This window comes from Tachyglossus aculeatus, chromosome 25 (assembly GCF_015852505.1).
Source record: "Tachyglossus aculeatus isolate mTacAcu1 chromosome 25, mTacAcu1.pri, whole genome shotgun sequence".
Classification (NCBI taxonomy): domain Eukaryota; kingdom Metazoa; phylum Chordata; class Mammalia; order Monotremata; family Tachyglossidae; genus Tachyglossus; species Tachyglossus aculeatus.
In genome coordinates, this window is record NC_052090.1 from 22,670,352 (window position 1) to 22,683,912 (window position 13,561).

Sequence of the window (13,561 nt, forward strand, 5' to 3'; positions counted from 1 at the left end):
TTGCAATGTGCTATACTTCCGCCTCTCAACTTGTTCATTGCATCGGTGCCCCATTGGTTATTTGGCTGGCAGAGAAGAGAGAATGTGAGTAACACTGGACAAACCACTAGAATAAACTTCCCTGTGGGCTCTTGGCACTGAAGTCTCAGGACTAAGGCTATTCTGTTGTTCCTGATAGAAAGAGAGAATGTGAGTAACACTGGACAAACCACTAGAATAAACTTCCCTGTGGGCTCTTGGCACTGAAGTCTCAGGACTAAGGCTATTCTGTTGTTCCTGATAGAAGACTTCATCCATCCAGCCACAGAAGACTTCTGTAAGTCATCACTCTCTCCACCTTCAAAGCATTACTAAGGTTACAACTTCTCCAAGAGGCCTTCCCTGACAAAGCCCTCTTTTCCCCGGCTCGCTCTTCTTTCTACATTGTCTATGCAACTCAATTTGTGATCTTTGGACACTTGATAATTCTCTCCAACCCCAACCTCACAGCATTTATGTACATATCTTTAAGTTACACGTTAGAAATTACTTATTTATTCATATTAATGTCTGTCTCCCCCTCTAGACTCTAAGCTCTTTATGGGCAGGGAATGTGACTGATTCAGAGAAAGTTACATGATCCAATCAATCAATGAAACTGAGCACTTACTGTGTACAGAGCACTGTACTAAGCAGTTGGGAGAGTACGATATAACAGAGTTGGTAGGCACAATCCCTGCCCACAGGAGGCTGCAGCCTAGAGGGATCAAGTCTTTAGTTTTTATAGACTATCTTACCTGAATGCTGAAAATGCAGGCGATGCGGATTGCACAGCGAATGCCCTCCAAACAAAGAGACGCGACCTCAGTATCATCACAGTCTTGCAGGCCCACACTGAATGCAGCCAGAAATGGAGTCCAGGCCAACTAGAAGAATCAAACATGGGTGGCTCAGACTGTTAATAAATAGGCTGAGATTATGATAACAACGGACTGGGAAATGCTTTGAGAGTTTTCAGAGAGCCTAATGTTTTGAAAAAAGGCACTGTGGGTTTTTTACACATTGTAATTTGGAAGGCTATAATGGGCAGAAGAGGAGAAATAAACAAAGCTACTCAGGAGTAGTTTAAAATGTGAGATTACTTTCAAATCAGTTAAATTTAGAGGTACATAGCTCAAACTAAAACTAAAAGGCCAATCCGTAGTATCTCTCAGCATGCTATAATGACCAAGTGCCTTATCTCCCATCTGCCACACACCCTCAAAATAAATCACTGGCTCGCCATCACCTATCATGTTCAAACACCTTACTGTGGCTTTAAAACATTTAATCAAATCCGCACCTTCAATTCTTTTCCACAAACCTATTCTTCTACTTTCTCTCTGTCTTGAGGAAATAGTCTTTTTCTTAGCAGCATGGGCTAGTGGAAACTGCATGGGAGTAGAAGTCAGAAGACCTGGGTTCTAATCCCAGCTCTGCCACTTGCCTGATGGGTGACCTTGGGCAAATCACTTAACTTCTCTGTGTCTCAGTTTCCTCATCTGTAAAGTGGGGAGTAAATGTCTGTTCTCCCTACCCTTTAGACAGTGAGCGTCAAGTGGGACAGGGACTGTATCTGACCTGATTATTTTGTATCTACCTCACCGCTTAGGACAGTATTTGGCACATAGTAAGCACTTAAAGCACTCCACAAATATAACAATTATTATCGTTATTTTCCTTTCCCTTCAAATAAATCCAAAACCTCATATACAACCAGTTTTTCCAAAATGTGTTTTCAATGATTGTTTTTGCTAGAACGCTGCCAGAGACTTGCAGATTTATTTTTTTTTTTTTAACAGTGCACATCTAGCTGGCTAGAACTTGGCTGTGATGAAGGAAGAAATGGTGATTCAAAGGCTTATGTACTCTAATCTGAGTTTGCCGGCACATGGGGTCCATGTGAATCATAACCCCCACACCCTCATGGAACTGAGTGCAGTATCAGAATCACAGTTACATAACCAGTGCCCTCAAATCTCATGTTCAGTAGAACCGAGTAACTCTATTAGGGGCTCTTAAAGCTAAGAGGAAATTTCAAAGTTGACCTTTGAGAAGGAATTAATGTTTAGCTAGATTTATGTTGAAAACTTTCAGTTACAGTGATGAAGTGTTTCTGGTGTTTTTGGCACTCTGTTGAAAGTCCAAAAGAGAGACAACAAGAGAATGATTATGTGGAGGACACACACTGTTACTGTGATGTCATCACCAAAGAAAGTCATATGTATATTTGTATGAAAACTGTACCACTGAAGTACTTTCACTCTGTATTTTTGCGAATTGAAAAGGGCTAAGCTTTCACCTGGGATTTAATTAAGCTAACTGTTACAACGGAACCACCACCAAAAAAATTTACCTGAATTAGGAATTCAGCCAAAATGTTGTTTTTACAAATATTCATTCATTCAGTCAATCGCATTTATTGAGCGCTTACTGTGTGCAGCGCACTGTACTAAGCGCTTGGGAAGTACAAGTTGGCAACATATAGACGGTCCCTACCCAACAGCGGGCTCACAAATATATCTTCCATAGCAATCCTTAGCCCCAACCCTTGCCTAGATATTTCCTAAAACATTCCTTTAATTTTCCTTTTAATGTGACGCCTCTCGCTCTTCAAAACCACAGCATTTCACGCTTCACAACCTGTAATTTTTAGAAACATCCACACACACACACACACACACTCCTCTGTGACCCACCCCTGTCACCGTGCCCGTCTCCATCCTAATCAGTCCCTAGGGCCCACGGCAGAATCGTTACCGGTTGCTTCTCATCATGATTCACGGGACTTTAAAATGGGAGATTATTTTCCTTTGTTTACACTTTATAAAGGGAATGCAATCCTATTCCTTTAAAGGATTTCTACTAAAAGGCATTAAAATTATAACCACGCATAAACGTTACCAAAGTCACAAAAATAAAAAATCTCACCTTAAACATAGGTCTCACATGCTCCAGATGTGTTGCACTGGTAAAAGGTGCCTGAACGTGACTTACGGCCTCCATGAGGGCTTTAGCTGTCTTAGCCATCTGTTCCATTTCCAAGTTATACAAAAGTCTTCTCTGCTTTTCACTGGCTACATCTGTCAAAAAAGAAAAAATAAAATGCACAAGCATTTCTAGGTTCAGGAAATGATACCACAGAAGTGCTACTTGAATGTTATCACGTAAAATGTACCCTGGTCATCTTTTACCAGGCTAAAATTAACCTTTGCTTAACTTTATTCTTTCAATAGACTTAAAACTATATATACGTTTGGGCTTCAGTAGTACTGGTGGGAAACTGATGAAAATATATCCAAGCCAATTCCAGTGTGAAAAACCTTTAGTCCAAGAAGCATCTTCATTTTTTTTCCCCTTTCTAAAAGGAAATTTGCACTGTTAAAAGTAAATATTTTACTTGTTACTTCTTGTGAAAATCAAGTTAATTGGGGATAAACTGGGAATTACCTATTTTTCTCCAATCATACAAAACAAGTAGCTAATTTCAATGTGTGACAATTATACCTATACGATCAGTGTATAGATCTAATAAGAAGTTGATATATGCAGTTGTACATTTACATAATAAAATTTCATATTTTTTCCTGGGAAAATCTGTACTCCATTTGGGAACTTACTCTGTTTACTTGATTTCGTAGGTATTGTTAGTTCTTTTGTTTCTTTCATTGAAATCTTCTTTCCTGCTATTTCATTATAGATAGCAGACAGATATTCTTCAGGAAGGTCCTTACTGTCATTAATACCTCTATTCATCTTAATATACTGCTCCTTTGTCATTTTATTCTTTACCTGGAATTAAAACAAGTATAAGAAACTAACAGAAAATCTGGGAAGTGTCAAGTGATTACCTGAGTCTGGAATAATAATAACAGTAATAAAATAATAATGATGATAACTGTGGAATTTGTTAAGCGCTTACTGTGTACCAGGCACTGAGCTAAGTGCTGGGCAGAAACAAGCTAATCAGGTTGGACACAGTCCCTGTCCCATACAGGGTTCACAGTCTTAAATCCCCATTTTGTAGACGAGGTAACTGAAGTACAGGGAAGTGAAATGACTTTCCCAAGGTCACCAGCAGACAAGTGGTGGAGCCGTCAATAGAATCTAGGTCCTTCTGACTCCTACGCCCATGCTCCGTCATTAGGCCATGCTGCTTCTCTGGAAAAAAAGTTTACCAAAATCCTTTAAACTCTGAGTCTCTCAAATACCAATTCACCATGACTAAAGACTCCTATTGTGAATTGCTAAGTGCCTTATCCACAAACTATACAACTTCGGAAAGAAAAACACAGAAAAAAAATGCAAAATTGTAATTATCTCCAAAAAAGAATTAAGAATATAATCCTCATCATCAATCGTATTTATTGAGCGCTTACTATGTGCAGAGCACTGTACTAAGCGCTTGGGAAGTACAAATTGGCAACATATAGAGACAGTCCCTACCCAACAGTGGGCTCACAGTCTAAAAGAATATAATAAAATTAGACTTGAAGATTTTTTTCGACCAAGTGGGTAGAAACAAAAGTGTAGTAGTGGCCAGTTGCTATTGTTGCTGCCTGCTAAAGATGAAAAAAAAAATACAGAATTACCTACATGGGACATATTCCTCTCCCCCTCTTCCCCCTCTCCATCCCCCTCATCTTACCTCCTTCCCTTCCCCACAGCACCTGTATATATGTATATATGTTTGTACATATTTATTACTCTGTTTATTCATTCATTTATTTTACTTGTGCATAGCTATTCTATTTATTTTATTTTGTTAGTATGTTTGGTTTTGTTCTCTGTCTCCCCCTTTTAGACTGTGAGCCCACTGTTGGGTAGGGACTGTCTCTATATGTTGCCAATTTGTACTTCCCAAGTGCTTAGTACAGTGCTCTGCACATAGTAAGCGCTCAATAAATACGATTGATGATGATATTAAATTGTGATCTCTGAGACATTTATGTCTTTGGTAAAGGTAGAAAAGAAAAATAATTATGCATCCATGTTCATTGTGAAATACTGTAAATTGTAATGATAAAAGTCAAACTTCTAGTAATATTCAATAATAGAGGCACATAATCAGAAATTGTTTGTAATTTGCCACCTGAGGATTGCAAGAACTTTCTCTAAAAGAAAGTCTCAGTAAATTTTCCTTGTCTCGCTCAGGCAATCATTTTATTTTCACCAAAGGTCTGAGAAGCAGGGTGACCTAATGCATACAGCCCAGGCCTGGGAGTTAGAAGGACTTGGGTTCTAATCCCCATGCTGCCACTTGTTTGCTGTTTGACCTTGGGCAAGTCACGTCACTTCTCTGGACCTCCATTCCCTCATCTGTAAAATGGGGATTAAGACTGAGAGCCCACGTGGGACAGGGACTGTGTCCAACCCAATTACCTTGTATCTACTCCAGCACTTAGTACGGTGCCTAGCATCAAAAAAAAAAAAAAGGCCTGCAAAAATAGTGAGCCACATAAGAACATTCAAATAACAATTGGATGCAGCTATAATTTTAATCCAGATTTAGTCTTTCCAAAAATACACCGTAGGTACACGAGTAAAAGGAAAAACAAATGCTTCTTTGGCAAGAACTACAAAACAAAATGGCATCGAAAGTCTTTTTTAGCGCTGGCAACTGCATTTCTTAAAACAGATCATGTAACATAAAAGGGAATGGAGCCACTTACAATGCATAATTAAGAAAGCGTTTTTGAAGCCATGGCACTAAAGCCAAAATGAAGTGATAGACAGAAGTGACAGAAGCCTGGTTTAGGTGGGTCCAGATTACCACTCAAAATATGTCCCCAGAAAATAAACATAAGTGTACAACTGCAGAAAAGGCAACAGGGAGGTGAAAAGGGAAGATTAAGGTAAATACATAAAAAGCATTGACTAGTCAGTGATCTCAACACTTCAGGTAAATGTTTAAAACACTGTTGATTGAATTTTGCAAAATAAAGTAACATGTAAATCGAGTTGGGAGAAACTTCAAAAGTAAATTAAAAACCTGCAAGAATTTCTCTCTGGAACACATTTTAGGGAATTGGAATATTTTATTAAAGATGTAGACTATATTGCAAATGCAAACTTTAATGTATAAATTCCAAAACTATACACACACTCACAGAGTGAAAGAAATTGGGTGGAGAGGACATGTTCAATAAAGGGATAAATGAGGGTGGCTGATTTACCACAACAGAATATAGCTAAGCTAAAAAAGAAATGGTGAAGATAATGTTGGAATTAGTGTTTTAAAGCCAGGGTCAATATTTTGCCTAACCTAAGAAGTACAGAGGAGAAGAGAGAGGGGGGGAAAAAAAGTAAAAATCATTCTCTCTGATTTTAAGGGTAACACTCTGTCGAATCTGAGGCCGCATTTATAGCTTTGTACCACAAATTGCTGAACAGCATTAATACTGGTTTGGTAATGTTAGTCTTATTATATAGCAGACTTTCATGAAAGGGTCTAAAGGCACTTTACCAATATTAATCAAATATAGTATGCATAGTCGCATCAAATGTAAAAACTGGAGCATTCTTTCAGAAGATTACCACAATCATTTTCCCATCACACCTTTATTGTTTTCTCCCCAATCTTGGAAAAAAGGGGCCTTGACTTGCTAGATCGATGTATGTATAAGAGTCACAAGAGGTTTCAGACTCCACATAAAATTAGTGATTTCAGTTAATTTGAGGCCTAGGAAATAGCTTTGATTCCATCACACTTATCTCAACACACTGCTCTACTTTTTCGGACAACGAAGGTAGCTATCCACAATAGATTTTGGGGTGCGATACAGATGAACAAGAACACAAATCAGGGGTATTACCAAATAATTTCTAAAGCACTGATTTACACTGACTAAATACGAATCACCACTTACCTGTGGGCTGTGAAGGTCTGTGGTTAACATGATGATTGAGTATGCCAAAACATAGGCAGTGTCTGCACTAGCAAACAGGGTTTGTCTAGAAAAAGAATGGAAGTACCATATTACGCATCTTTACCACTTTTTATCACTTTTTAACTTCCTAATATATTATGAATGGCTTACCCTTGGTTACACTCTAAATATCTAGCAGCAAATTTCTCCATTAGTCGATCGATTTTTTGAGCCTCTCCTGGGAGACGGAATCCTTCCAGAAACATGCGGAGGGCTGAAACAAAATCCTTTCCTGAAAAGTCATGTTGGTCCACATATGCATACATGACTTCTTTGTTAAACTTATCATTGTCTCCCAGGAATTCACCCACCTGAGTCTAAAGTCAGAACAAAATTAAAAATTATATCTCAAAAGTACTGACACTTACCAAACAGCCATTAAACAACACATTTAAATTAAGCGGTGGCTTTCAAAGGAAGAAAATCAGGTTTGGCAACTGATGTAGTTTGAAAAAGCAACTAGCCTTCTGGAATTTCAAAATGTTGTCTACTGTGGTTTCTAATATTTCTGCTGTTTCTTCAACTTTATTGCAGTTACCCCTGAGATTTAAAAAGACGTGAGCCAAAAACCATTTCAGATGGAGAATTCATGTGGTTGTTTACAGGTCAGGCTGGAGACATGAGAGACCAGAGGTAGGAAGACCAGGAAGAAAGCTGTTGTAAGAAGTAAGAAGCACCTTGCCCCCTCCTAGCTTGTCTCACTTCCTACAATAATCCACCACCTTCACTTCACTCCTCTAATGCCAACCTGCTCACTGTACCTTGATTTTATCAATCTCACTGTCAACGCCTCGCCCACATTTTGTCTTTGGCCTGGCCTGGAACACCGTCCCGCTCCATAATCAACAGACCACCTCTCTCCCCACTTTCAAAGCCTTATTAAAACTTATCTCCTCCAAGAGGCATTCCCTATGCCCTCATTTCTCCAACTTCCTCTCCCTTCTGAGTCACCCTTGCACTTGTACCCTTTAAACATTTAATATACACCCTACATATCCATCAGTTATTTTCACATCTGCCTCTCTCTAGGACGTAAGCTCCTAACTACCAACTCTGTTATACTGTACTCTCCCAAGTGCTTAGTACTGTATTCTGTACTTCGCAAGCACTCAATAAATATGATCAATTAGCTGACTGAATGATAGCAGTGAGAGCAGACAAGATTGAGTAATCTCTAAAATATTAATGAGGACGAATGACAAATTGGCTGTGAAAGATGAATGTGAGGCAAGACCTAGAGACCAACTAAAGGAGGGAGAAGTGAAAGACAGGAGTCAAAGATGACACTGTGGTTGTGAGCTTCTGGTAGAGGAAGATGATGGACTGTTGCCAGTGATGGGGAAGCTGGCAGGAGGAGAAAGAGTAGGTTTAAGAGAATAGATGAGTTTTGTTTTGATACGCTGACTTTAAGTTGACAGTGGATCATCCATATGGAGAAGTCAGTATAGGGAGAGAAGGATAGGAGAAAATTTTTAAGGGAGGTAAGAGATAGTGTGTTTAAGATGGAGGGTTGACCTTCTGGAAATAATAATCATAGTAATTATCGTATTTGTTAAGCACTTACTATGTGCCAAGCACTGTTCTAAGCGCTGAGGTAGATACAAAGTAATCAGGTTGTCCCACGTGGGGCTCACAGTCTTAACCCCCATTTTACACATGAGGTAACTGAGGCACAGAAGTTAAGTGGCTTGCCCAAAGTCATACAGCAGACAGGTGGCAGAGGTGGGATCAGAACCCATGACCTCTGACTCCCAAGCCCGTGCTCTTGCCACTAAGCCACAATGCTTCTCAGAAATGGCATGTAGAGTGGGAAAACGAGGAGCACAAGATGCTGAGGTAGGGGAATGAGCCCTTAAAAAGCTCATTCTTGTCAATGAAGGTTCATGAGGATCATCTGAAGGGAGATGGGAAGCCAGACAGAGGCATAAATAGTATAAGTTGAAAGCTAACTTTGGAGACAAACCAGGAAAATTAAAAGATCATCATAATTACCATAAATATTTTTTTAAAAGTGAGAAGAAACTTGGGAGGACTGCAAGTCTACTATCACTCACTGCTTTCCCATTATCAACTACAACAGATCAACTGACTTTGCTTATAGATGCCTCTTCTCAAAGCACAAAAATGTCCAACAGAGTAGTTAAGCAACAGCTATTCTGCTATCATTCTTCCTCCTCTTATATCTCTCCTAGTGAAGCTGTGTTGTCACTGGCACTGCATCAATGCTAGAGGACTGAGTGTTTCCAGGATCCCCTGATTGGTGAGTCTGTCTGGCCAAATGAAGTTAAAAGATTAAAAACGCTAAGTACAAACAGTTACTGCGGAACCAGGGTAAAAAAAAAAAGTCATGAAACTCACTGGCCTTTCAGTTTTTTTATATAAAGTTCATGAGAATGGCATTGGTCAAATACTAAGAACAATACAGAATGGTTTTTCACTTCCGAAAAAAGGTGAAATAATAGTTGAAGTAACTAAGGGACCCTTTTCAAATGAGTCTAGAGATTACTTATTTGCATACTCGGGAGAGAATTCCAAAGTGGTACTGAATGTGATATAATTAGAAAGAAAGCATTAGCAATAACCAAGTTGTAACGAAACAAAATGATGCTCTTACAGAGTCTAATCGTTCTTCCTGATGTAAGAACTGTGCAATATCATCAGGAGTGGTGCCAAGCATTCCTTGTTCCTGCAGGTACTGGATTCCTCTCTTTGGTTTCTTATTAAATCTGGAAGATAGTTATTTAATCCCCAACATTGAAAATAGAATACCAAATACATGGAACTTTATTGAAAAATTTCAAGTGGCAAAAAATTAATTTCAACAGTCAAAAGAGAAAGATCTTATTGTTGGCATTCATCAATCAATCCAAGATCATGACAGTTTAACAATGCACATCTCGAAATGGTAAACAACTCCAATGGATGCAAACAGCGGGACGTAAAGGTGACGAAACTTTCAGTAAGAGTTTAAGACATTAAAGTCTTGGGGCCCGGTGTACTGTTCTTTAGAAAGTCCTTTGCCTCTTGCCCAAAAGTCATTTCTGAAAAACCTTCTTCCTGAGGACCCTAAGTGGCTGATGACAGCTTCCAAATAGGTAAACCTGCTTATTCATGGGAGTTAAATAGGTCACTGTACCAGACAAACACTCTGTTGACTGACTGACTGACTACTGGTTTGCTATTTCAAAGAAAAGACCTCGGATTTATGTTTAGGGAATATCCATATTGGCAAAAGTTAGGAGACATATGGTTTGTGCTGGGTTTCTGACCTGTGAGTGAAACATGTGGGCTCTCATGAAAAAAATTATTCTTAATATACAGCATGAAAATTAAACCACCGTAATATTGTCCAAAGGGAGTTAAGAATAGAAAATGGAGAAACCGGCCTTTTTTAGCTTTGGCAAAAGATAAAAAGGGCAAATCTATTTTTACACTTCTGTTAAAAAATTTATTTAAAAATTCTCCAGATCAATTCACAAAATATCCCCAACATTTGATCATATGCCAATATATGGGTCCCTCATATATAAGCAACATAACTAAAGGCACATATTTGACAAACTCCTCACTAAAAAAAAAATTACCCCATAACCTATTAGGATTCTCCAGTTGTGAAAGGAGAGAAGTATTCTTACCTTTCGAAGAACAGTAAAGAATAGAAATATAGTATCTTGGGTTTTAAGGTTTTTTCAGGCTGGGAAAAAATAGATCTTTTTGTCTCAATCTAATACTTACAAATCTATCCCTTGTTCTATGATTTCTTTTTGTTGCTTTAGGACCTCAAATTGCTCTGGATTGTCAGTGCCAGACATCTGAGTACTGTAGCTGCCAATTCCTGATGATGTGGTAGAGTCCAGTGAGTTTAAGCTCCCATATCTGTTTATTGTTTCAGGGTGCTTGGTATCATTGCTCTCTTGTTCAATGGGTTTCTCTTGGCCTACAAAATGAAAACCTTACTAAATTATCCTGTAAAATTCAAGTGTGTAAAATTATTTTGATGCATGTACGGTAAACTTCTTGTCTTTTCAAATAGCCTTCCATTGAGACTGTCCTCTTGTTAACGAAAGTGAACACTATAGTCACAGTTTACAATTTTTAATGAAACCCTGTTTTCATCAGAGATTCTGGTTTGTTTAAACACTCCCTGAATAACATCACAAATGTTTGCATGGAAATTTGGAAAGTGTTTTGCCAGATTAAATTTTACATTGGTCGAAATTCATGCTTAGCAGTTCGTAAACGTGGGTCCTCGAACTGAACTAATTCACAACATTTCCAGGGTTTGGGGAAGCATTTCACCAGTGCAAAACAGCATTACCCCAAAAGTAACATAATAGTAGAACAACTAAAAATATTTGTTAAGCGTTTACTAGCAGTTAAGTAATCAGGTTGGACTTTGCGCTCACAATCTAGGTAGGATGAAAACCCGATATTTAATAATAAGCTTCTCACCAAGCGTTGTCTGAGAGTTGGGGTTTACATACTGATCCTTACTCCATTCAACCATACATTTCAAAATGGACACCAAACATTCCAAGCCTTTTTTCCTCAGACTTAACTCCTGTAAAATATTTTTCAATGTCAATTTTAAGTGTGTCATTTGGGATATAAACAGAGGTCATCATTCATTCATTCATTCATTCAACCGTATTTATTGAGCGCTTACTGTGTGCAGAGCACCGTACTAAGCGCTTGGGAAGTACAAGCTGGCAACATCTAGAGACGGTCCCTACCCAACAGCGGGCTCACAGTCTAGAAGGGGGAGACAGACGACAAAACAAAACATATTAACAAAATAAAATAAATAGCATAGTAAATACGTACAAGTAAAATAGAGTAATAAATCTGTACAAACATATATACATATATACAGGTGCTGTGGGGAGGGGAAGGAGGTAGGGCGGGGAGGAGGGGGAAAGGAAGGAGGGGGCTCAGTCTGGGAAGGCCTCCTGGAGGAGGTGAGCTCCATCAGGCCTACAGTAAAATTCAATTCAGCCAATTCAGCCCAGCTTCCTACCTGAATAGGACTCATACCAAGTTCCTGGCTGCCCCGTCCTTGAGCAATTTTTGAAAGGTCATTTACCAGTCTTTCAAATATGTTTGCTGCATTCAGGTCACAATCATAGTTCACGTAAATGTCCACTACACTCTGGGCATCTGCAAAAAATATGAATAGCTAAATCCCCAAATTGACAACTGAGTTCATTCATCTTTCAACAGTCTTCACAGCAACAGACAGACATCAGGGCTAAAGAACATATTTTTTATTACCTGCACAGATCCTCGTCAGTGTTTGAATGACCATCCATTTATGATCAAATGAACTGGTAGATGTTTCCAAAATATAGAGGAAAATTTCTTTGAAGAATACCTATGCATAATAGGAACAAATCCAATTGCTCATTATGAGTTGTTTCTAGAAAATAAATCACTTTATCTGGCTTTAATCTGCATTCTAAAACACCTAATTTTCAGCTGTGTATTTCTTCTCGGTTCTTAGAACTGGGCTTTGCACATAGTAGGTGGAAAATTAATGCTATTCCCATTTATTTATTTATGTATATTAATGTCTGTCTCCACTCTAGACTGTGAGCTCATTGTGGGCAGGGAATGTGTCGGTTTGTTGTTATGTTACACTCTCCCAAGTGCTTAGTGCAGTGCTTGGCACACAGTAAGCACTCAATAAATACGATTGAATGAATGTTATTCCCACTACTAGGTGCAGACACCTATGAAGAAGCAGAAGCTTCTACTGTTTACTTCTGGCTTCTCAAAAATGATCACTCAGTGATATTTATTGAGTGCAAACCATTAGACTAAGCACTTACAACTAAAATTGAAACTGAACAGCTGCCAAGACAAATTCCACCTGGAAGGGAAAGCTGGAAAGCCCAAACTATAATTGGAAAAAAACCATTTAAAAGACATCTTTAAAAATCTGGATTTATTTAGGTCTGAAGGCTTTGATAGAGTTTTACAGAAATTGATGAAATTATAAAATCACGGAGCTATTATTGCTGAGAATTTATGCAATTCAAAGGGACTGAAAAAGAACACATGTTGGGCCCATTTTTCGAAAGAAGGAAAAAGAAGATCACAGACATTATAAGCAGATCTGTTTAACAGATACTTGGGAAGATGGTGGAATAAATTTTCCATTGGCGCAACCTCCAAAGAGAGCTTAAGGGACTACGAAGAGCTGGTTTTGAAAAGCAGTTTTGCCAAGATAATCCGACCTATGACAGTCATGTGAATTGTATGTACTCAAGGGAGAAATAATAGCTATAATCTACCTAGATTTCTGGGAGGCTTTTGATTCCAGCTCCATGACATGCTGGAAAAATAAGGTCTTTACTATGAGATAGAGCCCAGGTGGCTCAGGGTCATACTCAGAGAGTCGCACTAGAGAACATAAAGATTTGCATTCCACAGGGATCAGTCTTAGAACTGGTTCTACTCAGCGGTGACCTGCATGAGGGAATCATGAGAAGCATCATGAGAAGCAGTGTGGCTCAGTGGAAGGAGTTCGGGCTTGGGAGTCAGAGGTTGTGGGTTCTAATCCCACCTCTGCCACTTTGGGCATGTCACTTAACTTCGCTGCACCTCAGTTACCT

The 13,561-nt window shown here is 38.8% G+C and overlaps 1 protein-coding gene across 1 annotated transcript in view; it reads right to left on the reverse strand.

Moving 5' to 3' along the window:
* ARFGEF1 (ADP ribosylation factor guanine nucleotide exchange factor 1) overlaps positions 1-13,561 on the reverse strand; it is an 86,744-nt gene that overhangs the window by 27,208 nt on the left and 45,975 nt on the right. Inside the window, exons 11-20 of the mRNA XM_038766776.1 lie at positions 12,219-12,318; positions 11,965-12,104; positions 11,400-11,508; positions 10,683-10,884; positions 9,562-9,673; positions 7,059-7,264; positions 6,888-6,972; positions 3,639-3,810; positions 2,950-3,101; positions 777-905 (exon numbers count right to left, since the gene is read on the reverse strand). Of these exons, the coding sequence (XP_038622704.1) occupies positions 777-905; positions 2,950-3,101; positions 3,639-3,810; positions 6,888-6,972; positions 7,059-7,264; positions 9,562-9,673; positions 10,683-10,884; positions 11,400-11,508; positions 11,965-12,104; positions 12,219-12,318 (1,407 nt within the window). The remainder of the gene's footprint in view (positions 1-776; positions 906-2,949; positions 3,102-3,638; positions 3,811-6,887; positions 6,973-7,058; positions 7,265-9,561; positions 9,674-10,682; positions 10,885-11,399; positions 11,509-11,964; positions 12,105-12,218; positions 12,319-13,561) is intronic.